The sequence below is a fragment of the Monomorium pharaonis genome, chromosome 7, assembly GCF_013373865.1.
Source record: "Monomorium pharaonis isolate MP-MQ-018 chromosome 7, ASM1337386v2, whole genome shotgun sequence".
NCBI lineage: Eukaryota > Metazoa > Arthropoda > Insecta > Hymenoptera > Formicidae > Monomorium > Monomorium pharaonis.
In genome coordinates, this window is record NC_050473.1 from 481,192 (window position 1) to 508,093 (window position 26,902).

The 26,902-nt window shown below is 37.4% G+C and overlaps 3 protein-coding genes across 4 annotated transcripts in view; all 3 read right to left on the reverse strand.

Annotated features, from left to right (window-relative positions):
• The window catches only part of LOC105830881, a 144,043-nt gene that overhangs the window by 112,352 nt on the left and 4,789 nt on the right, over positions 1–26,902 (reverse strand). The window lies entirely within an intron of this gene.
• LOC105837575 (juvenile hormone acid O-methyltransferase) lies at positions 4,020–6,141 on the reverse strand. Of its 2 annotated transcripts, none has more exons than XM_012682465.2 (6): positions 6,035–6,141; positions 5,235–5,420; positions 4,972–5,143; positions 4,641–4,773; positions 4,430–4,571; positions 4,020–4,247 (listed from the first exon to the last, which is right to left on the reverse strand). In XM_012682465.2, the coding sequence occupies exons 1-6, from the start codon at positions 6,057–6,059 to the stop codon at positions 4,060–4,062; spliced, it is 846 nt and encodes a 281-aa protein (XP_012537919.1). In that variant the 5' UTR covers positions 6,060–6,141; the 3' UTR covers positions 4,020–4,059. The 2 variants fall into 2 exon arrangements, 1 of the variants encoding a protein (XP_012537919.1); XR_003626780.2 differs by having other exon boundaries at positions 4,169–4,247; positions 4,430–4,540.
• Positions 7,712–10,632, reverse strand: LOC118646735 (juvenile hormone acid O-methyltransferase-like). The gene is made up of 6 exons (XM_036290291.1): positions 10,532–10,632; positions 9,672–9,857; positions 9,409–9,580; positions 9,109–9,241; positions 8,891–9,032; positions 7,712–8,732 (listed from the first exon to the last, which is right to left on the reverse strand). The coding sequence occupies exons 1-6, from the start codon at positions 10,554–10,556 to the stop codon at positions 8,542–8,544; spliced, it is 849 nt and encodes a 282-aa protein (XP_036146184.1). The 5' UTR covers positions 10,557–10,632; the 3' UTR covers positions 7,712–8,541.

Sequence of the window (26,902 nt, forward strand, 5' to 3'; positions counted from 1 at the left end):
AGAAAATTCCCACCGCGTGTGGCACTCTGGTTTTTCTACCCGCAAATCCGCATTACGTTCCTCGCCTACAAGAGATGGGAGCACAGCGGGTGTACAGTTTTCCCGCATAGACCGTATCATATCGGGAGATGTCCATCACGTGCCGACGAACGCTGTCGCAAATTCGCGGGCTCGCGAGTTCCAGCCGGTCGGGGCTTTCGGAAAAGACGATTACCGTTGATCGATCTGCGGATGTATACACCTACACGGTATTTCCGCGGCGGGTCTCACGGCGGTCGATGGCAGGCGAGCGGGCATGTCAAGCACGCGCAAGGAAACGCGTCCGACCCAGTCGGGATCGGAAACCGTGAACAAATCGCGCACCGGGACATAAAGCGCGAGGAAATATATCGCGGTGAAATTTTTCCCGACCCACGACACGCAGGCACTTTGACTGTACCACTCCGCGTCGTTTCCCCGCGTTCGATTTCAAGGCGAAGTCGCACGTGAAAGTGGCAAAAAATGTCGATTATCTTTTTGTAAAAAAGGATAGACTGTTTCTTTTAGATTTTAAAATATAGAAAATACTTGAACATGTTTCTAAAGATATAATCTAAAAACTAAAAAGCTTATAAGTTCTTTGATGGTTTAATAATTAAAAGATGATAAAGTAGTATATTATGTGGCAGCTGCATTATTCTATGTCACTTTCATGCCAAATTATATTGTATTAGATTATTTGATATTATGTGCACGGGAAGAATTTTCTCTTAAAAATTACCCTGGAAATTGTGGTAATCGTGAGACAACGTGAACGCCGAAGAATTTTACTATACTTTTAACAAAATTTACTAAAATTTTGATAAAATTTGGCAGAGTTTTAGTAAATTTTGTTAAAAGTATAGTAAAATTCTTCGAAGTTCACGTTATCTCACAATTATCATGATTTTCAGGGTAATTTTTCAGAGAAAATTCTCTCCGTGTGTATTACATACATTATCGTATTTTTATCGTATATTACAATTTATTTACACTGATAGAAAAATGTGTTATATTTGTAACCATAATTGCACAGTCAAATAATTATAGTTAGAAATATCATTTTTATGGTAATTATTACTACAATATTGCTAATAATAACCATATATTTATAGTAAATGCTTATAATGATCATTTTATGGTACAACTAAGTATATTAAAATCTTCATTTTGATTATAGTAACCGTATCATAAGTTGCATAAACCAATATTACGGTAATGAGCACCATAATATAGTTTAAACTATAATTTACATTGTTGAATAAAATAATGGCTATAAAAATATGGCTGGGTCCAAAAATGACCTACAAATTATAGTGATATTATGGTTACCGCCACTATTGTTTTCTATCAGTGTAAGTCACTGTAAGTAAAGCGCACAATATAAAACTGAAAGTCATCTAAAGACACGGCTTAATAAAATACATATATATTAAACGTTGATGAGAAAGAAGAATACAGAGATAGTTTTACTTTGTGATTTCGCAACTACGACAACGTAACTCATCGCGCCGAGGCGGACGTTTCCACACGAGAAACGCGATAGGCGCGGAGCCGCAGCGACAATTTTCGAGTACCCGTGGCCACCGCTGCCGTGATAAAGGCGAATGATGGCGAGAAAAGTAGAATGGAAACGCGCCAGTAGGAACAGGGAGAGGAAAAGAGAGAGAGAGAGAGAGAGAGAGAGAGAGAACTGCCGGTGATACGGCAAAGAGTGGAGAACAGAAAAGCCGCTTTTGCCACACGAGCACGTAACGTTTCGAGAATAATTATGTACAATTATGACACGGGGACACGCTTGGACTCCTTTGTTGGATCTTTTGAAGGCGCAAAATCGAGATCTGTGATAATTTCCCAACGGTCCCAGCGTCGCACTCATTATTATCACGGAGAGCCGGCATGATACGCTTACACAAATACACCCATAATTGGAGCGTTGATAACACAATCAAACAGAGAAGGGATTTCGTTGTAATACCTGAAGGATCAAATTAATTCTCTCGGCGTTACAGTAACATTCAATAAAATTCATAAAGGTATCAATGTTCTGCTATTACTATTGTTACCGCGTCGATTTACATCCGTGCCGTTTAACGTTCGGGACCCTTAATCTTGCAGTCGGCGCGCGATCTCTCGTTGCCAGTTTTATGCCATTTTAACAGGCCCGCCGCTCGCGAGCGTTTTATCGTAGGACGAGAGAAAAGGCCCCGATGCAAATGATAGGCGTTAAGTGAGGAAATCGTTTTCCTCTATCAATTAATGCCGCTGAATATTCTTTGTCGCTTATCCGAGCTTATAAAAAGTGCGTCATAAAAGAGCCCGGGAAGAAATTGAATTATCGGGAGGACGAGATGGACGAGATGATAAAATACCAATGTGTACTTATCACGCCGACCTGTTGTTTCTGAACGTTTGGCAAGGGCAACAGGGCCGATGTCTCGACGAAAGTTTACCGTTGCAAACTCGCACCTAAACGCACGGCCATTGTGGTAAGAAGTTTCACGCCGTTTCGGCGAAATTGTCTACAAAGGACAATTTATATCTGCCTGGATATCCGTGCCGAAAATATTTCAAGCTGCCTTCCTCTCCGGAAGAAAGAGAAGATATTCTATCATTTTATTTCATTTTCGATTTCTTTTTTAAGGAAAATGTGACACTCGAGAAACAATATTAACTGTGTATATATATATATATATATATATTTAATAATCCTAATAATCGTTCGTGGAATTTGCTTCCTTAATTGTTTGAATGTATAAATCATCATTTGATCTGGCACGCTGAGACAAAAAAAGTTGTTAATTTGACTGAATTTTCAACTTGATTTTTCTTCAATTCAATTATTTACGTATTTCAATCAAATATATAAATGGTTAAATTTAAAAGTTCAAATATTTTATGTATTTAAGTTAAATGTATAAATACTTGAACTGAAGAAATTTAATGAAGTTGAAAAACTTAATCAAATTAACATTTGTTTCCTCAGTGCATGTATCCTAATTTAGTTAATACTATATTTCGAAGATCTCCAAGGAGAATTCCCCTCCATCCCCCGTAACTGGAGTCTACGTACTTTTCAGATCCATTTATCTCTTTGATATTTAAACAGTTCGTCATTTTCCAAACCTTTCAAATACACGATATACGTAATACAGTATGTTTATCGGGAGATGCCCTCTCATCTGCCCATAAGATGACGCTCGGGTATCACGTGTCTCCGGGAGCGTTCAATATCTTATACCGTGCACTTAGAATGTAAAATATCGCATGGCAAATCTACTCAACTTTCGCAAGTCTATTTTCGGGACGTATGTGCGCATCTTCTATCTCCCTATCGGTAACACGCGTGTGTTACATCGCACACGGCACGAGGAATACGAAAATGCAGTGTGCGAATCGCACAGCTGCGGTTGAACATGACGATTATACCGAAGAGGAAGAGTCTCTCGGCGTGTGTATACACACAAACCAAATCGCATCGTATTCTATTCGCGTTGGCAGTTGCGGAGATCCTAGAGAGAGTGCTATTGTGGCCGCGTCACAGAGCAGATTTCTTTCCTCATCTTCGCCCATCGGTATAATTCGCGATCAAGAGACCCCAGAAAGATTCCTCGCGTCTTCGATCCGCGTCTCCCTGGCGCGGGAATACGAGACTTCTACTCCCGCACGTTGAACGTATTACTATACAGAAATTCTCTATATACATGAATAAATGAATTGTAATCCGATGCCTCACCTCCATCCGTCGTCCTTGTCGCGGTGCGCGCGCGCGCGCGTTCCTTGCCATTCAAGAGTCGTATCGTCTACCGAGAAGAAGCGAAACTTCGACAATCCCTATTTCATCCCAAAGAAAAACTGCGCGAGCTGACAGTTGTTTCAAAACTCGCAAATTCCTGACGTGAAAGTAAGTCTCCTAATGAGTTATTAAAGAATAATAAATACCTCGGCGCAATTAATCTAATTTTAAATAAAACAAATTTGTTTCCAACTCTAAGCTTTAATGTAATACAATATAATTATATTGCATAGAATATAATATAATTAACATTTTTTGGCATGAACTATCAAATAAAAATGGAAATTTAATATAGATTCTTTACTACCACATTTTTTAACACCGTATTTAATTTTGTTATATTTGTTGTATTCACGTGAATATTCGACCTTAAATTCTTCCTTTTTATCATGAGGCATCTCATCCAAAGATGGAAAAATATTCATTATCGAAGCTGTCGAGATAATTAATGTAAACATATCAATGTTAATAATAATAATCAATATAAAATATTGTAAAGTTAAACAAATAAGATTGAAAATTTGCGTAATATGATAATCTTATCTTATCTTATAAAATTATAAAATCTTATAATCTTATAAAATTTGAATTTTATATATCAGTTAAATAACTCACATATATACATGGCCAGATTTATGTTGGAACTATCTACTTCAAGAAGACTGCAATGTTCAACGCTAAATCCGATTTCTTTAAGTAACTGTTCTAGCTCTTCTTGTGGTCGTACTGAATTAGAAAATGGAAATGTATACATCTTCTGTGTAAATATAAGAACAGTAATTAATATTTTTAACTGAAAAAATGCCCCAATACAAATAATAATAACCTGCATGTAAGATGCAAAACGGACATCCTGTGTTAGCTTCTTATTCACTTCTAATGCAGTACTATTTGCTATAAATTGTACGAGGATATTCCCACCAGGTTTAAGCATACGGTACATATTCTCAAAAGCTTTTCTATTATGTAAAAAGAGAAGTGTTATCAATCTATGAAATATGTATTTATTATTTACGAACGCTGTTTTAATAAAATATCAATCGGAAACATTTATGCGCGTATAATTATTTTAACGTATTCTATAAAATTATAGTTTTAAAACATTAATTTACGGTTGTTTAAGAACCGTAAACCGTTGTTTAAGTTGTTTTTTTTACCTGATATCATTGCACCATTGCAAGGAGTGAAATGAAAATATACAATCAAGCTTAGAAATGTATTTTTCAGGTAAACTTTCAGTTTCAATATCCAGTACTTCAAATTCGAGGCGTTTATTGTCACTGTATGCTTTTTTCGCATATTCAATCATGGTCGCGGAAATGTCCGTACCTATATACGGGGTCATTAAATTTAAAAAAATTTACTCATTTTACAATTACATCGTTGTGTTGCTATATTCGTTAAAATTATTACTTCTTACCAATTATTACCGCATTCGGATGAAGATTTGGCAAGATAACATTACGTGTTATGTCTCCAGGACCGCAACCGACATCCATACATTTCCCGGATATACTTCTTAGGTCTTTCACAAAATCGCTTATTATTTTCTGTACATTGGATGCTTGAAACTCGTCAGAAGAAGCGTACTCTACTGGATTTGAATCTAACAATGTCGTTAATATATTATTACTACAGGAATAGAAGTAGTCAAATACTGAGGCAATTATTTTATCTCTATAATTCATACTGCTATAAACATCAATCAAATCGCAAAACCTTAATGTAATGTTTTGCTTTCAACTGATTTATTTGCGCGATTAAAATTTTAAGTGTATAATGCACATTGTGCATGAATCAATCTGTTTAAACGTCAAGTATATTTGCGGTTAGAAATCCACTTGGTTTTTCTCAGCGGTTTCATAATATTTAATAAAATAATTAATAAAATATAAATTAATTTAATAAAATAAAATAAAAACGTGCACTTTTTAAATAATTATAATTAAATATAACAAAATAGTCACAACAACGGATATTAAGTGGTTACAAAAAAGACTTATAAAATACACATCAAATTTTGACTTTGTCGGAGTAGTTAAAATTATAAATAAAACATTTGTAGAAATTTTGTTCAAAATGTAAAAATATGGTGAATGTCTTAAAATCGATATATAATTAAATTAAATTTAAATATTTAAATTAAAAAATTATGCGTTTTATGTATATCAGAATTTCTGAATCAGAAATTAAAATTAATCGAATTGAAAGCACACTCACTACAGTTAGCCACGTTACCAGACATCGTTTTAGGAGAATGGACTATCAAGATGTGTCGCTGATATGTTGCTCTGGTCTTTATAAATGATACTTCGAGAAGCGCGTTATCTGCTTATCTATTTTCTGCTAGCCTATTAGGGCTCGCAAAAGAAGATTCGTCCAATAGCTTTTTGTTTAGATAGTAATGACCTTATCAAGCGACGTGGTAGGGGCGCGACGCCAAGTACATAAAAAATCGTGCCGCGTGACGCAAGCTTCACTGCACAAAGGTCGCGGTGCTACTAAGCTTTATCTGTCAAATTCACTTTCAGTTAAAAGATCTGAGAAGCTAAAATCATAATCAAAAATCTATTATGAGCTTTCGATTGCGACCAGTCGATTAAAATTGATACACTCAATTCTGAGATCTCGAAATTTTGTGCGCTCACTTGAGTTATTTTCCACAGATTTACATGTACACACACACACACACACACGTAAAGCCAGTTTGTTGTTCAAGGGGCTTCACAATGTGCCTACATACAACTTTATAAAATTAAAATAAAATTATTTCATAATGTAAGTGGTGAATATTAGTACGCGAAAAAAATATAATAAAATTGATAAAAATAAAATAAATAAATAATAACATAACTAAATAATATACATAATATGTAATGTCAAAAATATTAATTAAAAATTAATAAAAATTACAAGCCTTTGAATGTTCAAGCTATACCTAAGGTAAGGATATTTGTTAATTAAATATGTATAAAATTAGCAATATAACGCAATATAATTTTTCACATTGGATTAACGTAGGAAAATTATGTACTAATTGTGGTATTAAATCTATACTTGAAAAACTGATATAATGAAATCAAATGGTATTCTTAATTTTAAATTGATGTTATTCAAAATTTGTAATAAGAAAATTACAAATCTGAATATTAAAGCTATACTTACGACAAAGAAATCTGTTAATACAAATAAATATAAAATTATTAGTGCGATCTTTCATCACGGTGAAAATATAATCGATGAACATTATACAAACATGATGTACCAAATGCGCAAAAAAACGATATTAACAAATGATTCCAGTATAGAGAGAAATGCAACTGGTTTTAAAATATTAAAAATGCATTTATCTTTGCAGAACAAGTAAAATAAAATATATTAGATCAGAGGTCGGCAAGAAATGCACTTCTCGGGCGATTTCCGCAAACTCCGCCTCCCGCTATTCCCCTTACCGCGCAGTGCGAACTTCGCACGGTTCGTAGGCTGCACGTTCCAGCCAGTTCTCCGCCATGCTACAATATTGCAACTATGAATAACACATAATCTTCTTTGTCTTTAATCTTTATCTTTAGGTCAAACAAATATTGTTGCGCAAAGTGAATCACTATTTATATCAAATGCATAAGTAACGTATAAACGTCAAACCATGATGTTGCATATCGTTGAAGGCATATTTTTAAAAGTATGAAGAAAAATTCCTTTGAAATATATCAAACAAAACAAAAAGTATAATAGAATAGAATATTTTTATAATTTTTTGAATGATTTTATTGTCAAATATAAATTTAAAATAATAATACAAAATAATATAACTATAATATTTTGGATTTTATGTATTTAACAATAAGTTAAATGCATACATACTTGAACTGAAAAAAATAACAACTTTTTTTCTCAGTGCATCCTAATTTATTTAATTTAATTAGCATTTTATTTCGAAGATCTCCAAAGAGAATTTTCCCCCGTAACTGAGTCCGCGTACTTTTTAGATCTATTCAAAACTCTTTGATATTTACATAGTTTGTCATTTCCAAACCTTTCAAATACACGATATACGTAATACAGTATATTTATCAAGAGATGCCCTCTCATCTGCCCATTATGCCCATGACCCTCGGGTATCACGTGTCTCCGGAAGCGTTCAATATCTTCTACCGTGCACTTAGAATGCAAAATATTGCACGGCGAATCTACTCGACTTTCACAAATCTATTTTCAGGATGTATGTGTGCATCTTCTATCTCCCTATCGGTAACACGCGTGATACGTCGCATATCACACGAGGAATACGAAAATGCAGTGTGCAAATCGCACAGTTGTGTTTGGACATAACGATTATATCGAAGTGAAAGAGTCTCTCGACGCATACACCCAAACCAAATCGCATCATATTCTATTCGCGTTCGCAGTTGCGGAGAAAGAATGCTGTTGTGACCGCGCCACAAGGCAGATTCCTTATCTTCGCTCAGCAGTAAGGAAAAGCTCGTGCTCGGTATAATTCGCGACCTAGAGACCCAGACAAATTCCGTGCCCCCTGGCACGGAAATACGAGGCTTCTACTCGAGATACCTCGGCGCAATCAATCTAATTGTAGATAAAGAATAATTTTTTTTTAACTCCGTAAGCTTTAATGTAATATAATACAATTAGTATTTATTAATGTAATATAATATAATTAGTATTATTAATGTAATATAATATATAATTATTTACATTGCACAGGATAATTAGTATTTTTTTGCATAAACTATCAAAAGTGTATGTAAATTTAACATGGATTCTTCTTTACCACTACATTGTTTAACACCGTATTTAATTTTGTTAATTTTCTTATATTCACGTGGATATTCAACCTTAAATTCTTTCTTTTTATCACGAGGCATTGCATCCAAAAAGGGAAAAATAGACATTATCGAAGCTGTAGAAAATATGTTAATATGTAAAATATTGTAAAGTTAAATAAATGAAATAAGATAGAAAATTTGCATAATATGATAATCTTATAAAATTTGCATTTTATATATATATATATATATATATATATATATATATATATATATCAGTCAAATAACTCACATAAATACATGTCCAGATTCATGTTGGAACTGTCTACTTCACAAAGACTGCAATGTTCCACGCTAAATCCGATATCTTTAAGTAATTGTTTTAGCTCTTCTTGGGGTCGTATTGAATTAGAAAATGGAAATGTATATCTCTTCTGTGTAAATATAAGAGCAATAATTTATATTTTTAATTGAAAAAACGTACAAATACAATATTTAAATAATAATAACCTTCACGTAAGGTGCAAAACGGACATCCTGCGTTAGCTTCTTAATGGTTTCTAATGCAGTATTATTTGCTATAAATTGTACGAGGATAGTTCCACCGGGTTTAAGCATACGGTACATATTCTCAAAAGCTTTTCTATTATGTAAAAAGAGAAGTGTGATCAATCTATGAAATATGTATTTAGTATTTACGATGCGTTAATAAAATATCAGAAACATTTATGCGCGAATAATTATTTTAACGTATTCTATAAAATTATAGTTTTAAAACATTAATTTACGATTGTTTAAGAACTTTTTCACCTGATGTCATTGCACCATTGCAAGGTGTGAAATGAAAATATATGATCAAGCTTAGAAATGTACTTTTCAGGCAGACTTTTAGTTTCAATATCCAATATTTCGAATTCGAGGCGTTTATTGTCACTGTATGCTTTTTTCGCATATTCAATCATGGTCGCGGAAATGTCCGTACCTATATACGGGGTCATTAAATTTAAAAAAATTTACTCATTTTACAATTACATCGTTGTGTTGCTATATTCGTTAAAATTATTACTTCTTACCAATTATTACCGCATTCGGATGAAGATTTGGCAAGATAACATTACGTGTTATATTTCCAGGACCGCAACCAACATCCATACATTTCCCAGATATATTTCTTAGGTCTTCAACAAAATCGTTTATTACATCCTGTACATTGCATGCTTGCCACTCGTCAGAAGAAGCGTACTCTACTGGATTTGAATCTGACAATGTCGTTAATATATTATTACTACAAGAACAGAACTAGTCAAATATTGAGGCAATTATTTTATCTCTATAATATATTCTGCTATAAACATCAAACAAATTTTTTTTAATGTATAATGCACGTTGTGTATGAATCAATCTGTTTTAGAAACGTCAAGTGCATTTGCGGTTAGAAATCTATTTGGTCTTTCTTAGCGGTTCCATAACATTTAACAAAATAATTATTAAAATATAGATTAATTTAATAAAATAAAATAAAAACGTGCACTTTTTTAATAATTATAATTAAATATAAATAAATAGTTAAAACAACGGATACTAAGTGGTTACAGAAAAGGCTTATAAAATTCACATCAAACTTTGACTTTGTCGGGGTAGTTAAAATTATAAATAAAACATTTGTAGAAATTTTGTCCAAAATGTTAAAACAGAGTGAAAGTCTTCAAATAAATAAAACCAAACTGCTACCAGATTCAAAATCTCTCATATAAATAGTTTCAGTCTGATGATAAAAAACCGATTAACAAAGTCAAAATTTAATGTCAAAATGTTTTTTCAAGGCAAACATATATAAATAAATTAAATTTAAAAAATTAAGTTCAAAAATAATGTATTTTATATATATCAAAATTTCTGAAATTAAAATTAATTGAACTGGAATCACACTCACTGTAGTTAGCCATGTTACCGGACATCGTTTTATGAGAATACACAGTAGACTATCAAGATATGTCGCTCTGATCTTTATAAATGACACTTCGTGAAGTGCGTTATCTGCTTATCTGTTTTCTGCTACTTATCGCAGAAGGGCTCGCAAAAAAACATTCGTCCAATAGCTCTTTATTTACAATAGCTCTTGATATTGTAAACGAATGACACTTTTAAGTCATATTTTTACAGACTTTTATCTACATTATAAGAAGAAATTGTTGGCTCTTGCTTTGTTTACTTTATAATATATTCACGCACACTTGAAAATAATATTATATTAACTCAAGGGAGTTCCTCTGCTCAGGCCCGGCACAACAAGTGGCGCAGGGGTTCAAGTAAAGAAAAATATTTAAATGATCATTTTATTGCCTTTTTTTTGCTGTACATGGTCTAAAGTTAATAATGGTGAATATAAGAAAGAAATCGGCTGTAAAGTACTACCTTCATTACTGAAATAATTTTTTTAAAAATTGAGGATAAACAATTTTCACTATTATATCACCCTTAGATAACTAAATACAACAATTTGAAATTCATGTTATATCACTAACACACATTTACCACACTTACGTGCTGTATTATTTCAATTATCGTAAACTTTTATTATCTTATAATATCAATAATGTGAATCTCAAGCTTCTAGTCACCAGTGTATAAATAATAAATAAATTTGATCTTATTGTCAACTCAACTGGCAAAATTTTATTGTTGAATTTACAACGTTTCAACCTCTACTTTAGGTTCTTATCAAGTAACTAGAACATAATATAACGCAATGGACATTAAAATCTGCATCAATTTCGAACAATAGTAATATAAGACTAGATCAACTTACAAGAGTCAGTTCACGCATTTAATTAGTAAAAAAGTTTCATGAGACACATGTGAGTGCCATGTATCCGTGCCAACAAAATCATGGTCTATAAGTATAAAATATATATATATCAATAATTAAAAAATTAGAGACTACAGTATTGAAATTATAAATCAATTGAATACAACAATGCTTAATAAGCTCGTAGAATGGCAATTAAAATTTTCTGAGTTAAAGTTAATAAAATATGTTAGAGATAATCAACATTAATCACCATTACAGTGAAGTCGGCGATAAATAAATTAAAAGTAATTAGAAAAAAGAAAAATAAATAAGTAAATAAAAATGTGTGGACTTACATGTGTCTTGTGTTAAAGGTATCGGTAAAACTATCGTCATTAAAATATAGGTAACCGTAATAATATGAGTGTCTGTTTATGATGAAGTCACAACGGAAACTGAATTTAGACCATAAAAAAAAACAAATAAGACCGTCTCATATCTATGTGTCTTTGATAACATTGTTATATATATTATTGAGATTCTCAGTATCTTTTAGTAAGTTAATATTATCTACAAATTTTTTTATGTAGAACATTTCAGCAATCTCCCTCTTTAACCTATGACTCTCCAGATGTAAAATTACCGGCTCAGATCAATTAAATTCGTGACCATTACTTAAACGATGATGGCTGACCACTGATAATGCATGCTGTTGTTTTTTAATATTATACATGTGTTCTTTCACTCTAGTCTCTAAATTACGTTTTGTTTGTCCAATATATACAGAATTACAATCATTGCAATTTAATTTATATACTACATTGGTAGATTTTCCTGTTTTTAGTTTGTCTTTACCTCTTTTTATCAACGTATTTAATTTTTTGGGGACAGTAAAGACAGTCTTTAAGCCCACCTTATCAAAAACGCGATTCACTTTGTCACTGAGGCCACTAATACGAAAGAACTGTGTTTTATATCAAAATTAGAATTCACTGAATGATTGGTTACCTATATTTTAATGACGACAGTTTTACCGATACCTTTGACACAAGACACATGTAAGTCCACACATTTTAATTATTTATTTGACTAGTATTAATTTAATCTGTTTATTATATATATATATATATATATATACATTTTTATTTACTTATTTATTTATTTTTCTAATTACTTTTAATTTATTTATACATCGCCGACTTCACTGTAATGGTGATTAATGTTGATTACCTCTAACATATTTTATTAACTTTAACTCAGAAAATTTTAATTGACATTCTACGAGCTTATTAAGCATTGTTGTATTCAATTGATTTATAATTTCAATACTGTAGTCTCTAATTTTTTGGTATTGATATATATATTTTTTATACTTATAGACCATGATTTTGTTGGCACGGATACATGGACTCACATGTGTCTCATGAAACTTTTTTACTGATCAAATGCGTAAACTGACTTTGGTAAGTTGATCTAGTCTTATATTACTATTGTTCGAAATTGATGCAGATTTTAATGTCCATTGTGTTATATTATGTTCTAGTTACTTGATAAGGATCTAAAGTAGAGGTCGAAACGTTGTAAATTCAACAATAAAATTTTGCCAGTTGAGTTGACAATAAGATCAAATTTATTTATTACTTATAATATCAATTATTTCACTCAAACGAGCAAGTGCAAAACTTAATGTTTAATTAAAGAGATACTAGGGATATCTATATCCTATCAAAAAACCTTAAAAAGGTAAAAAAAATACGCCAAGTACATAATCGCGTGCTTTCCAAAATAAATTTAAGATCAATACAGTTAGCCAAGTATATTTTAAAAAGACTTAAAGAAATTTATTAAAGATCTAAAAATTGCTTAAACGAGCTTGATGATTAAATGATTAAAATCAACCAACGGGATATTATAGTGAAGCAAAAACTTGGCGTGCCCGGCTCATATTTTTTCTGAATTTCCAAGGCTGTATGTTATTGATATTGATAAATGTATATACAAGAATGCAATTAATGTGACTCGGGTGTTTTACTATCTGTCAGTTTTTGCTTCATTATCTGTTATCATTGATATTTTCCATTTTTTCAATTAATTTTTAAATAGAACCATTTTTGAATGCGTTTATATACTTAACTTATCTTTTTTATCTTTGTAAAGTTTTTGATGGGTTATTATTTTTTTATTATTCTATTCGTACAAATAATTTTCATATTGTATAACATTGATAGGTCATTGCGTTTTAATGAGCCGGACACGCCAAGTTTTTGCTTCACTATAATCCCGTTCGTTGATTTTAATCATTTAATCATCAAGCCCGTTTAAGCAATTTTTAGATCTTTAATAAATTTCTTTAAGTCTTTTTAAAAATATATTTGGCTAACTGTATTGATCTTAAATTTATTTTAACTGAAAGTGAATTTGACAGCTAAATTCCAGATAAAGCTTAGTACCGGCGTGACATTTGTGCAGTGAAGTTTGCGTCATGCAACACGATTCTTTATGTACACGGCAGCTTGGCCTCGCGTCGCTTGATTATTAACGCAATTATTTACGAAATATTGGATATATACTGATAATACATGATTGGATAATACAAGAGTCTTCTCTTATCAAATTATAATCATTTCAAAGATTATATTAAATAGATGGTGAACATCGAGTTGCATGTTTTACATGCCGTAATATTGTGCTTTCATCGTTTTCTAAATCAATTGGATAAATTTCAATGTAAAAATTTTACCGCATTATTTTATAGCCATATATAACACAAAAGATCCAATAATAATCAGATTAAAAAGATAAATCGAATAACCAAAAATAATTAAAACCTACGAACTTATATAATAAAGCAAGAATGATAAAAGTATTAAGAAATATACGTAGAAAGGTATTAGTTTTATTATCAAAGAAAGCACTTACTGAATTTCCTTTTTCTAATAAATAAATGATAACTTCGATAAAGAATATTTTCTTGATAGTAGTATATTAAAATGTTCTTATCCTGAAAAACTCCGTTATCATATACACGAGGAAAAGAATTTCTACTTGATTTATTTAAAAATAAATTTACTTTTCAAAAGGATTTTACTTCGTTAAGCCACGCTTATTTCGCGCGCGTTTATTTAGTTCCGTTTTGACTAGCTTGACGAATATCTCGGGCGATGTGACTAATAACAGCAATTCGGGTATACGAATTAACCAGTCGAGCGCTCCGCGCGGCAATCACGAACGCACGAAACTTTAACAAGGTTGCACGCAAAAGAGCGCGCAAACACATAAACGGACCGAGGTCGAAGCATCGTAAGGCATTTACGGTATCGTTACGAACATCCATTTTCCTCTCGCTCCCTGCGAACGTGCGAAGGCAGAAGTCTCGGAAGGGGTAGGACGAGGAAAGCAAAGTTTATGGACGGGATCCCCCTCCCCCCCAGCTGTAACAGCCGGGGAGATTTTGCTCGTTCCGAGGCTCAAGGCTACAAACTGCCGGCTGAGAGGATCCTTTAGACGCAGCCTCCTGCTACAACTTGCAGATTTCTTGGCGGCGCTCCACAGCCGTGTATTAGCATCGGATTAGACGAGACGATTAGCGCTACACGGTTGGCGTTCTCGCAGCCTGCTCTCCGCACTCCGTGCTACTTTTCGATCGCCGATGATTAGACGGCGCTGCCGGCTTCTCTTGGAATATGCGTGAAACGAGATATTCCCCTCTCGTCCGTAATCAAAAATCCCGAGTCACGTTATCGCGTAATAACAGGGCTCGGGTTTTTTTTTTTTTTTTTTTTTTTTTTTTACGCGAAACACGAGAGAGTCGCACGATTCGTCGTTGTTTAAAAATTGATTTAACGTTAAAGTAGGTCGCAGGATCGTTTATTTATTATTTATTCGGTATTAAAATCTCTTCCTAAAGTTTTCAATTATCTGAAGCGGAAGTAGCAGGCAACAACGATCTCTATCTCTTTCTCTGGAGCGAGAAATTCTCGGGAAAGCTGAAACGCGACGATATTTGTGCCCCCGTCTGCGCAGCATCTTGCACAGCGTTTCTCTCGAGCGCGGTAATCTGTGGGACGCGGCAGACGGAACGATTAAAGTTTCGAGTGGCATTCATAAATGACGTCTCGGGACGCTGGAAACTCTCTCTCTCTCTCCCTCTCCCTCCCGCGGAATTTCCCGACGGGGGATCCGTGCCGCGAATTCCGCGGGCGAATTCGGCGTGCTAACGGCACGGTTGTGTTTCCGACTTCGCCGCAGGATTGCCGAACTTTCGGTCTCACGGCTGCCTGCCCCGTGGATTGACAGCGCCCCATAATATACGTCCGCGTGCCGCGGATTCCGCGCGTCTTCTTCCGTGCGTTATTGCGGGGGGGGGGGGGGGGGATCGATCGACCGGGCGGGATGTAATCGCCCGCCGGAGCGGATCCTCCCTCTCCCGGGAAATCCCCCGCGCGCGCGCGGAGCGATAAACTCGACGTGGCGCGAGGAGAGAAAGTTGCAACGGAAATAAATATAAGCAAATTCATTTAAGTCCCCTTCAGGAGAATGATAAAGTTTATTTTGAATTCTATTTCAGATTTGCTTCACCTAAATTATCCTGAAATGTCCGAGATGCAAATTACTTGGAAATTACTCCATTTTTAGACAGGTTTTCAAACAAGTGGGTATTTTCACATCTCTCGCGCGTTTCATCGTGGATTTAAAAAAAAATAATAATCGAACAACCGTACGTTTGTGTGTGTGTGTGTATTAAATATATGAAATACCTTAAATCGATATTGAAAAGTAGATGCAGAAAAATATTAATAGAAATGTTTACGCGGGAAGGACGAGCATGCATCTCCGGAAAGTACGAGCGCGTAGCTGCGAAACTTTTAAACGAGGAAACGCTCGCGGAGGAAAAGACTCGTGAAACAAGAATCGATTTTCGATTCTTATACAAATTGAATGCGCAAAGAAGCAAGGGACGGGGGGGGGAGGGGAACGTTTACCGTATTACTTTCCGCCGGCAAGTGGAACTCCGCGCCATTCCGACATCGACTTGTTTGCGGCGAACTTTACTACAATCGCGGGATGCATCGCAGTTTACGAATAGCCAGGCCAATTAACGAAATTCCCACCCCGATAGCCCCCGGAGGGCGCGAAAACCAAATTTAATTACCAAACCTGAAAGATGAAGGGGAGGGAGGGGGGTAGGCACGAATCGAAATCACCGGAAATGAATAAATATCCGGCCGGAAGTGCCGTACGACTTGCCTCTTACGTATCGGTCTGTCTTGACGTTTTTCATCTTTTTGATTTATTCCGTCCGATGAATGTGAGCCGTGCGTTTTGACGTGCTAAGAAAAGTGCTAAGAAAATTCCCGTCTAGCCAACATTTTTTTATAAGTAATATTATTATAAATGCCCCACATCTGTACACACAGAGAGAAAGATTTCTTTAAATTTAACAAACCGTTTTGTTCGACTATTCCAAAGCACATATTTCTTTGTAATAAATTTTATTAAATCTTAAGAAATCTGTTTAAAATTTATTAAAACCAAAGAAATATGTGCCTTGGAATAGTCGAACAAAACTGTTTATTAAATCTAAAGAGTAAATCTAAAATCTTTCTCTGTGTGCAGCACCATAATTGAATAATTGCTGTAGATTTTGATTTCGGAAATCGTTTCTGTTTTTTATGTTAAAAATGGCAATATTTTAATCGTTACAATTTAAAGTAACAATCACGGATTTACCAAAATTTTTTTACAACGTACTAATCCCACAAGTCGGAATATCAGTGCTCGTGCACATCCAGCGTCAATAAAGTAATAAATTTTCGCAATAAATTTATACGACGGAGATTAAGATTATCGCGTTACCGTTTGAATCGTTCGCGTGCCACAGATACGCTTTACGAGCACGATCGCAATTGCGCCGCGCGAGGTCTCTCACTTTCTTAGGCGCGAAGTTGCGCGTCGATTTCGCTTGATGGCCGAGAACGGCAAGGCGCTTTACGCGCGCGCGCGCGCCGAAAGACAGGGAGAAATTACACATCGCGCGAGTGCCGCTTACGCAACACGCGGGGCAGCAAACGTGGGGAAAACCGGAAGTGTTCGGTCAAGGTAAGACGTTGCCTCCGTCCAGCGCGGGCATGCACATTTATAACGGCGGCCTACGATTTTCTACGATCGCCTGGCCGGTGCCCTCTTCGGTTCTACGAGAGCGCTCAAAAGTAAAAGTAAAATCGGACCACTGAACAGCACGAATTTAGAAAACGGCGGTGTACCTTATGTCTCTAAGCGAAGACACGCTCAAGTATTTTCCCTCAAATATATTTCCGCGCGATTTGGAAATCGGAATACGAAAGGGATCAAATGTTTCCAAAATTTTCTGTTACTATGTTCCAATGTGTATTTCAACGTCGTAGTCAGGAAATACGCAAAGCACTGACCACGCTCGTACAATTTTCTATGACACTTTACATTTTCATTTTTTCCCCCCATCCGGTCACCGATGATATCACCACTCGATTGCAGTCCCAATTTATCGTCGCAGTTGTTCTCTTAATTTCCTGTGCGCTCGATTTCTGATGTTTTCGTAGTAGGTGATACTCAGCGCGATCCTCGGAACATCTTCTCTCAGCGGCCCAAGTAAATATCGGACACTCTCGTACGCGATCTCGAGCGCGATCTCGAGCGCGATCTCCGACGTGGGAGTACGATCACACGATCCTTCCTCCTCCTCCGTCTCCTCCTCCTGGGCCGATTCATTATGATGTATAAGGTCCTCGGCTCCGGCAGTGCCACTGCCCCGTTCTGCTGGGGGCACCAGAGGATGGACAGAACGCCCGCGAGTACGATCAGCATGGAAATTAAAACGTTCGCACGCATATTTACACGCGGTTGTTACCGGTTTTTCTCGGCGTGGCGGCTCTCGGGCGATTGCCATACCGGCGTGCGTCGCGCCCGGTCTTTTGTAACTTCGCGGTTCATAAAAGAAAAAAAAAAAGAGACACGAGGATGCAATATCGCGGATTATGGGCGTCGTAAAGGAATTAAAGACCGCGGAAACGCTCGCGATAACGCGCGAGCGAGAATAATGTCACTGTTGCTCACGCCTAAAAATTTTTCAAGGCTAGCGATATCGCTGCTATTGCTGTATTATTGTTGTAGGGCAACTGCGTTCTTTGCCACTTTTACGTTCTGAGAGCGTGACCGTATGATCAATGAATTGTAACTTATGAATTTTAATTTCATTGATTGCACTGTAAAAAATACAACTATATTTTGTAAAATTACAACTATAATGGTGGGTAATTTTGAGACCAACTATAATAGTTGTAGATTTACTTTTGTCTGTAATTTGGCAGTGTACAAGTAAAAAAAATTTAATCTGTCACAAATTTGTTTACAGTGTATACGCAAGTGTAAAAAACAAATTAAGAAATTATTGCAAAATTTATTATACAAAATTACATACACAAGAAAATTTACAACTATTATAGTTGGTCTCAAAATTACCCACTATTATAGTTGTAATTTTACAAAAATTTTTTACAGTGTTATAATTGCGCGACGTCAAGTATTCATGTGTGAAATGACAGCGAAACAAAATGCACTGATACGTTGTAAGTAATGTAAAAAAAGAGAGAGACAGAGAGAGACGAGAGAGACGAGAAAACCAGGTAATCTCGCTCGATATGCTTGACCTCGATTAACGCGATCGTGACTTCACGTAAATGAAGAGATTCCCCAGGCGCGTTTCTATACTGATCAGCCTTCGCTCCCTGAAATTAACTCATTATTGGAGAACGAGCTTGGGAAAATTAGCTGACCGCTGGCTTTCCCTAAGTAGATTAAGAAACAGTTAATAGTTAATTGAGAAATGATTCTGCAATTGTTGTTAGCAATTAATTTTCCAAATGTCTTTCAGGTAATGTGTGTTAAGTTCCGAGCAATAACATCCGCGATCCTTCACTTCAGTAAAAGCACAAAGAATCATTCGCTGAGAAATAACTGAAAAGCAGTTGCGAGTGCGAGCTTTTTCTCCCCGGCGCGTAATCATTGCGCCTCGAGATGAAAATTAATCGTCAAAATGCGATTAATTATCATCACCTGGTCCATCTGCTGGCGTGCGGGGGGGGGGGGAGGGCGAGTTGTGCGTTTATCACACGACATACACCGCGGCAGTTAATAACCCGACACCACCAGCAAACGTAGCCCGGTTTCATTAATCCCCGGCGCCGATACGCTCGGCCGCGTCCGTCGTTGTTTGGCCGCGCGTAGTAGTTTGGAACGATCATTACGAGTGATAAAGTTACCCCGGGGAGAGACAACGGACATCGGCTAGAACGGAAGTTCGTTTAGCTTTGCCGAAGGGGTAATCAGGCTGAGGGGGGGAACGCGGTGTTCGCGATTTCCAGTCCGCGGACCGGAAAAGCGCTTGTCCGGCAGACAAGTTCCGCGGTGACCTTTACATTTGTCTCGTCATGAGCTACTCGCTCTCGAATCTTCGTAGGTGAAGATTACTCGCTGCCAGAGAAATATTTATTCTACTGCCTAAGAAAAACGATTATTCAATTTACCTTTTTTCTTATAATAAGGGATGGCTTATCTTGAATAAAGAATATTTTCTTGATAATAGTCTTAAAGTATCACAAATTTTAGAGAAACTCATTATCGTATACTTGAAAAAGGAATTTATACTTTCTCGAAAAATATTATAAAATTTAATTGAGGACAAAAGTCAAAATAACAAGTGTATTAAGTTTTTATTAACTTAATATTCTTAATTAAAATATTAAATTACTAAGGTTTAGAATAGAGTTTAAATAAATTCGTTTTTTTACGATGAACTTATGAATTATTTAAAATAAATGATGAAATACTTGTTTAATTCAAGTACATAGAAGTTTATTAATTATTAAATAAATCTTACTTGTTTCAAGTAAATGATGAGTGTATCTTAAGACGATTCATCAAGGAGATATTCTTTTGCAAAGATAACCGTTACTTAAAAGAAAAAAAAACTAAAAACTGAAAGAAATTGCTTTTCTTATCAAGAGAATAAATTTTTCTGTATGTGCGACTTGAATCGCGTTACTTTCACGACGGGGAAGCAAGGAACTGTAGATAATTTGTAACTGACAATAATTCCTAATCTTTAAACGAAAGCGTCAGTTTCGTCGGTTTTACAATTTATTACTAAAATAATACGTTGTTATTTTACATTCGCGGATGTATATGTAAGTAATCAGTTATCATTTATCAGCTTCAATTGCGTGTAAGAGATTTGAGTTGAGCAATAAGTATTCCGAGAAAAATTGATAATAGTCTGTCGAGCTATTGAGGAAGTGTTACATCGAGACGGAAGGAGAGATTTTCTCCAGGGAGACTGCGGGAAACGAGATCCCATCGAGCTTCCACCTAGAGAAACTTCAGGGGGGATCAGCCGGTCTTTCGACAGCAATAACGGTCAACCCGATCATCCGTCGTTCCCAGGGAAATCCGGGGAATCTTACGGTCTCCGCGATCTCGCCAATTCGAGACGAAAGGAAACCGCTCTCCAAACCGTCAGGAAACGAACGTCCATCTGTCTCGCTCGAGACACGCCGGTCTAATTTTACTCGGCACGTCGATTTTTGCCTTTTGAGTCGCGCGACGCGACGCGGCGATAAGGAATCTCCCGATTTCCTCCTCCTCGCGAAAACGCGGAAATCGTGCGATGGAGTCACATATGCGACCGGCGTAAACGTAAAATGGATGCGGGACTTTGGCCCTAAAACGAATGACGGTTCCTGAAAGTATTCCGCAAACGGCTCGTAAACGCGGATAAAATGGCGAGTGAGCGGCATAGAGATTCAGCGAGAAGGGGACGCGACCCGCCGGCGATTTTCATCATTCTCTCGATAGTGGCTCTCCTCGACGCGACGGTCTCTCTCATGGTGACACACTATCTCTGGCCGCATCCCCCTATTTATCCCGCTATTAAACGGCTCTTCGGGGCTGATTTAGAGAGACGTCGTCGGCGTGTGTCTGTATCTTGCGCGTGCCTTTACGATTGAAAATAAAACGCGAGCGATATTCTTGGGATTCGCGACGAGATCAATATCTCTTGACATTCATGCTTCGTTAATTCTATCCGCAGAGAGAGCAGCTCGGCCAAGAAGCGCGCGGCGTTGTTCGGCATCAACGTAGACCGGGGGATGTAAATTAAACGAGGGGAAGACGAAAGTTCTCCACCGCGTGGACCCCCGGTGGAATAATTTTCATTTGTACGTATTTATCCACCGCGAGAATATATCGACCAAATACATGTATATGTATACGCGAAGTGGCCCCAGTATAAATGTCCATTTCAACAATTTAACCGGGCTCCTCCGTACCGCTGTAGGGTAACTAACCGTCCGACGTCCAAATATTATCCACGGCTATGTTATGTGAACCATGTCAGTTTGATGTAAAGAGAAAAACTGGAATGTAAATCCACCGCCTTTTCGGCCGGCGGCGATTTTTGTCACCGTCATGTGTGTTAAATATATGTCCGCGTGCCCGTCTTCTTCTCTCTCGCTCGCGGGAAATACATATAATTTCCAATTCAACAAGCGTCCCGGCGCTACAATAGCCAAGCATTAGAGGCCGGCGAATATGTAGGTCAGCGTAGACGGATATATTTCAGGAAGAATATTATTTCTCCAGCGTATCGCGTAGCACAAAGCTCGGATACATAAAGCGATAACGGCGCTTTAAACGCGATCGTGAGGAACGGAGGCGAGACCGTTAAATCTAAACTGCCGTCTGTAATCTCGCAAAAAGCCGCACGACACTGTCTGGGCGAGAAATTTCAATGATACGAGTAAAACCGCCGCCGCCGCCGCCGCCGCCGCTCGGAATTGCGCCGGTTATACACGCAGGCCCGGCCGACGGGTAGAGAAGGTAAATCGGTAAATTGATTATCCGCCGAATTAGAATATCGAGTGGGAATTGATTATCTCCCCGAGATCTCTCCGAGGGAAGCCCCGTTTTTATGGAACAACGGCAAAACGACGCGGCGTTTATTAATCGTCCATTTCGAAGGCGAAATCGCGTTTGGGGATTTGCGCATAAAACACCGCGACCGAAAGTATCGCAAAGTAAGTAATTGGATTTCGGCGGTTTTTGCGTCGCGCGCGCGCGCGCGTATGTGTGTGTATATGTGTGTGTGTGTAGGTAAGAGCTCTCTATCTCTCGAAATACTCGAGCCGCGATTAAATTAGGCACGGCGAAGATGGACTACACAGGAATTCCCGCGGTGTGGCAAGTCCTCCGGTATCGTCCTGATCGAGAGCGCATAACCGACTATGGTAATTCCCTATAATAGCATGAAGGGGGATTATCGGCATAACGCGAGTCTCATCGCGCAAAACGTTGTTACGTTATGCATTGCGTTATATTCCGCGATGCATAACCAAACTTTCTCTCATTTGTTTGCCGTGAGTACGCAGAAAAAAGAAGTAATATAGCCAATAACATATGTAACTGCGGGCTGCCAACTACACAAAATACCCAATACAATTATATTTACTGTTAATGCAAGTAGAATGTTGATACTGCGATAGCATATATTATTGTATTGAGTATATCTGTAGTTGGCAGCAATTACATATCTTATTGGATATATTGGATTTTTTTTCGGTGTACGAAATATCTCCTTTTGCTGAAGCTCGAGCTTGAATTTAAGAGTTAATTTATAATTTATTAATTATTCACACAGTATTAATTCCTATGCTTTCTTTTATTCTGTTTATTTTGTATGTAAATTGATTATATCGATAATGTTAACCCTCCATTGCTCTCGTATGAGCCAAACTCAGTTCACATTTATTATAATTTCTATAATTACACACGAACATGTAGGATATAAAATTAACTCTAAAGCTTTTTAACTTTTAATTAATATTTGTATGACTGTCTTCGTAATTTTATTGTGTGTAATTTTTGTTAGAGCCTTTGAAAATATTCATTTGTCGGACGAGAGCAACGGAGGGTTAAGAACTGTATTGTACGAGGAGAAGACGGTGAAAAGAGGTGAAAGGTGTATTGAACTCAATTGTTTCATATTCCGAAAGATGTAGGGTGAACAAGTAAAGATATTGACCCACCACTCGTGCAAAGATCTACGATACGAAGGAGTCACGCGAGCCACGTGCATTTCGTATTTTAAGGAAGTTCGAAGATTAAGGACGATTTACGATTTATACGTCGGGGGCGAAAAGGAAAGGGGAAGGGGGGTAAAGGCAAAACTTCGGCGGTGCTCACAGAAATCGCGACCACTGTTATTTTAATAAATCACGGTGCCGGCGTATTCGCCCCGCCCGCTTTCATAACTCACGCGCGCCGGTGCGGTTTACATTTAACTGCGCGAGTGTTCGTTTTTTTTTTTTTACCGTATTACCGGGAAAATTGTGACTAATTGTCACGCCGCGCTCTACGCGATGGAAATAAATAGATCCACTTTAAACACTCGGCCGAGAGAGTTACCGACCATAAGTCGCGAGAGATATACGCAACGCATCCCGAAACTGTTCGGCTGTTTCTTCAGCAAGAGATGCCGCGGTGTTTAAATTGAAAGTAATGATAAATTTTCCTTCCGAAAATCTTCACGATGAAGAAAACATCAATGCAGAGATATGAGGAAACATATGAATTTTGGCACAAACTGATTTTTAGAAATGCATGAATAAATAAATTGTTAAACTACTTATCCAGTATCCCCGATAAAGAATTTTTTTTACCGGGGTCTATCGAAGATATATCATTTTTCACAATTTTACACTGAAAAAAAAAAGTTAATTCGACTAAATTTTTCAACTTGATTAAATTTCTTTAGTTCAAGTATTTATGCATTCAACTTAAATACACAAAATTACTCGAGCTTTAATTTAACTATTTATATGTTTGACTGAAATACATAAATAGTTGAATTGAGGAGATTTAATCAAGTTGAAAAATTTATTCAAATTAACAACGTTTTTTTCTCAGTGTACATAATGAAATAAATTTGTGATGTAAAAGATAGATTTGGTTCGCTTAGATTTGCCCTCGTTAGACTTAAACCGTGCTGAAGTGCTTTGTCATTGCGTTAGCGTTTAAAATAAGCGTACGAAGGTTGACACGGGGTGTTTGGCCGTGTTATTTTCGCGAAGATTATGCTTCAAAGTAACTATATTTCCGTCGAGAAAGTTTTTGTATTAAATACCACTGAGAGGAAGAGAATGAGGGGGAACGTCAAAATTGCCTAAGTTTTTCTGAAGCTGCGCGACTGGCCGCGCTTGAAAAAAAAAGGGGGGGGGGGAAAGAAAAGAAAAGAATTTCGCAGCGCGAAGTTTTTCGCTTTGCAAGACGGGACAGCAGGGCGGAGCAGGTAACGGCGGGGATCGCATTTTGCGAAGGCATCCTCCCAGAAAGAAGAGGATGGAAACTTGTTTAAATCGCGCCACGCGAGATTAGACCACAAAGCGACCCGATTTCTTCCTCCTCTTGCCGGTTTCTTCACGGCGCGGGAGAATCGCGAACCGGTATAACCGAGGAACAATTTCCGCCTCCGCTTAAACTTACTCGGAGACACAGCGCCGGCCCCGGTCCATCGCCGTCCAGAATCGATTAAACTCCGGGGGAAAATTTCCCGTAATGAACGAGGCGACATAGCGGCACTGTTCGGCGCACAAAAGCGCCGAAAAAGGACGCTCGAGCGAGTAATCATAAAGGAGTTGCCGCGGGAACGAGAAGCGGAAAATAGAGCTAATGGTTCGCGACGCGCGACAGAAATTCACAGTGGAGAGGCGAAGAAAGGGCGCTTCTCCTCGCGCTTTGACTCGCGAACCCGCGAACGAGGGAAAGAAAATCCGTGCGCAAGGTTGCTCCAGTTATTGCGATTTACTCAGCCCCCCCCCCCCCCTCCCCCCGGGCAAACCCCTCGGCCCTGGTCTTCCTTTCACGACGGAAATACGTCGGACGATTCATCTCACGACCCTGTACCTGCCGCTTCCCTATTTTTTTTTTCTTTTACCGTGTTTCTTCCCTTCCTGTCATCAAAATTGCTAATCTGGTATCCGTACTCTTTTTATTCCACGAGGATTTTCATACTTGAAGTTCACGTAATCACATCCGGTAGCCAATCAACCGGGACATTTCCAATACATCGATTCGTTCTTATTAATTTTTATTCGGATAACTGAAATTCCGCGTAATTCACAAATGTAATGATCGTACCCACTTTTTGGAATGTAGGGAGAAAAAAAGGGACGAGAATCGTTTTAGGTAAACTGATAAGTTTAAGCCGTTCCTTCATTAACTCTAATTTGTCCGAAACTTCTTAATTCTAATTACGATCCAACTTTTTAAGTAATTATTCCGTCCGTCGCTGGAATCTAAAGTTGCTCACTTTTTCAGATCAGAGGAGGTGTCTCTTTCTCTCTCTCTCTCTCTCTGGACGAGCGAAAAGTGGGACGCTCGGCTAAAACGAGATTGCGAAAACGTCTGGGACTGTCAGCTACAAATTTGGGACAAATGGCCATCTTACATACGGACGAAAATCCGCCCGCGCGATTACACCGACCAAAATAAATTTTGCACGCGCGTTTCCGCGCCATTTCTCTCTCTTTCTCTCTCTCTTTCTTTCTCTCTCGGCGAATATGCGAAATGATTTCGCGTGGACTCAGCTGAAAACGGCTGATATCGCCGCTGCTGCTCGATACCGCCGTTGTTGTACAAACAAATGGCCGTCCGTTTATACTGCTTTCAATCCCCGCCGTGCTATCAATCGTACGATAAAATCGAGGCCAAGCTAATTGAATGGCACACAATGAAAACTCGACGGCGGTCAAGTTCCGGAACTGCCGAATTCGAACGGCGTTCTCTGAATATTTAGAGTCTAAATATTTAGAATCCCCCCCCCCCCCCGCCGCGCAGCCTCTCGTTCAACACGAGCGCACGAGTTTCCGAATTAGCGAATTTGCGTAAACGCTCCCGTAGTTTAATTACAGGGAGAATCGGCACGCGCGCATTCGCCCGTAATCGGTACGAAACAATCGTAGAAGATTCACCCTCGTAAAAGCGGCATGCAGCCGCTCGTGACGTAACCTGACGATTCATTCGTATTTGAGTGATATATGCGCGAGCGTAATTAAATCTTACAGGCGAATCATAAACATACCGCCGCCGATCGTAATCCACAAGCTAATTGGCGGTGTTATATCGATCGGCGCGGCGGGATAGACTGGCTGGAATTAAATGCCTAAGATTTAGGACAACGACACGTTGAGCCGGAAGGCGTAGGTTTCACAAATAAACCATTAATTAGGTCGCCACAGCGATGTTTTTCCACAAATGATAAAACTGTTCTATATGTACGGAAAATGCATTTTTTTTTTCAAAGCCCCGTTTTTTCAGAAAGAGAAAAACATTAATTAGCAATTTATTAATAACAAGCGTCGCAGATTGCTTACACAAGTACGCGGGCTCGTTAATAACAAATTGTCAATTAAAATTTCATCTTTC

Bases quoted from the DNA above. Each gene is read 5' to 3' on its own strand.
- LOC105837575 (XM_012682465.2), bottom strand. From the start codon at position 6,059: ATGTCTGGTAACGTGGCTAACTGTA. The intron at 5,144-5,234 runs GTAAGAAGTAAT...CCCCGTATATAG, and splicing joins TCCGAATGCGGTAATAATTG to GTACGGACATTTCCGCGACC. The intron at 4,572-4,640 runs GTTATTATTATT...ATATTTACACAG, and splicing joins GTTTTGCATCTTACATGCAG to AAGATGTATACATTTCCATT.
- LOC118646735 (XM_036290291.1), bottom strand. From the start codon at position 10,556: ATGTCCGGTAACATGGCTAACTACA. The intron at 9,858-10,531 runs GTGAGTGTGATT...CGACATTGTCAG, and splicing joins CGGTAACATGGCTAACTACA to ATTCAAATCCAGTAGAGTAC. The intron at 9,581-9,671 runs GTAAGAAGTAAT...CCCCGTATATAG, and splicing joins TCCGAATGCGGTAATAATTG to GTACGGACATTTCCGCGACC.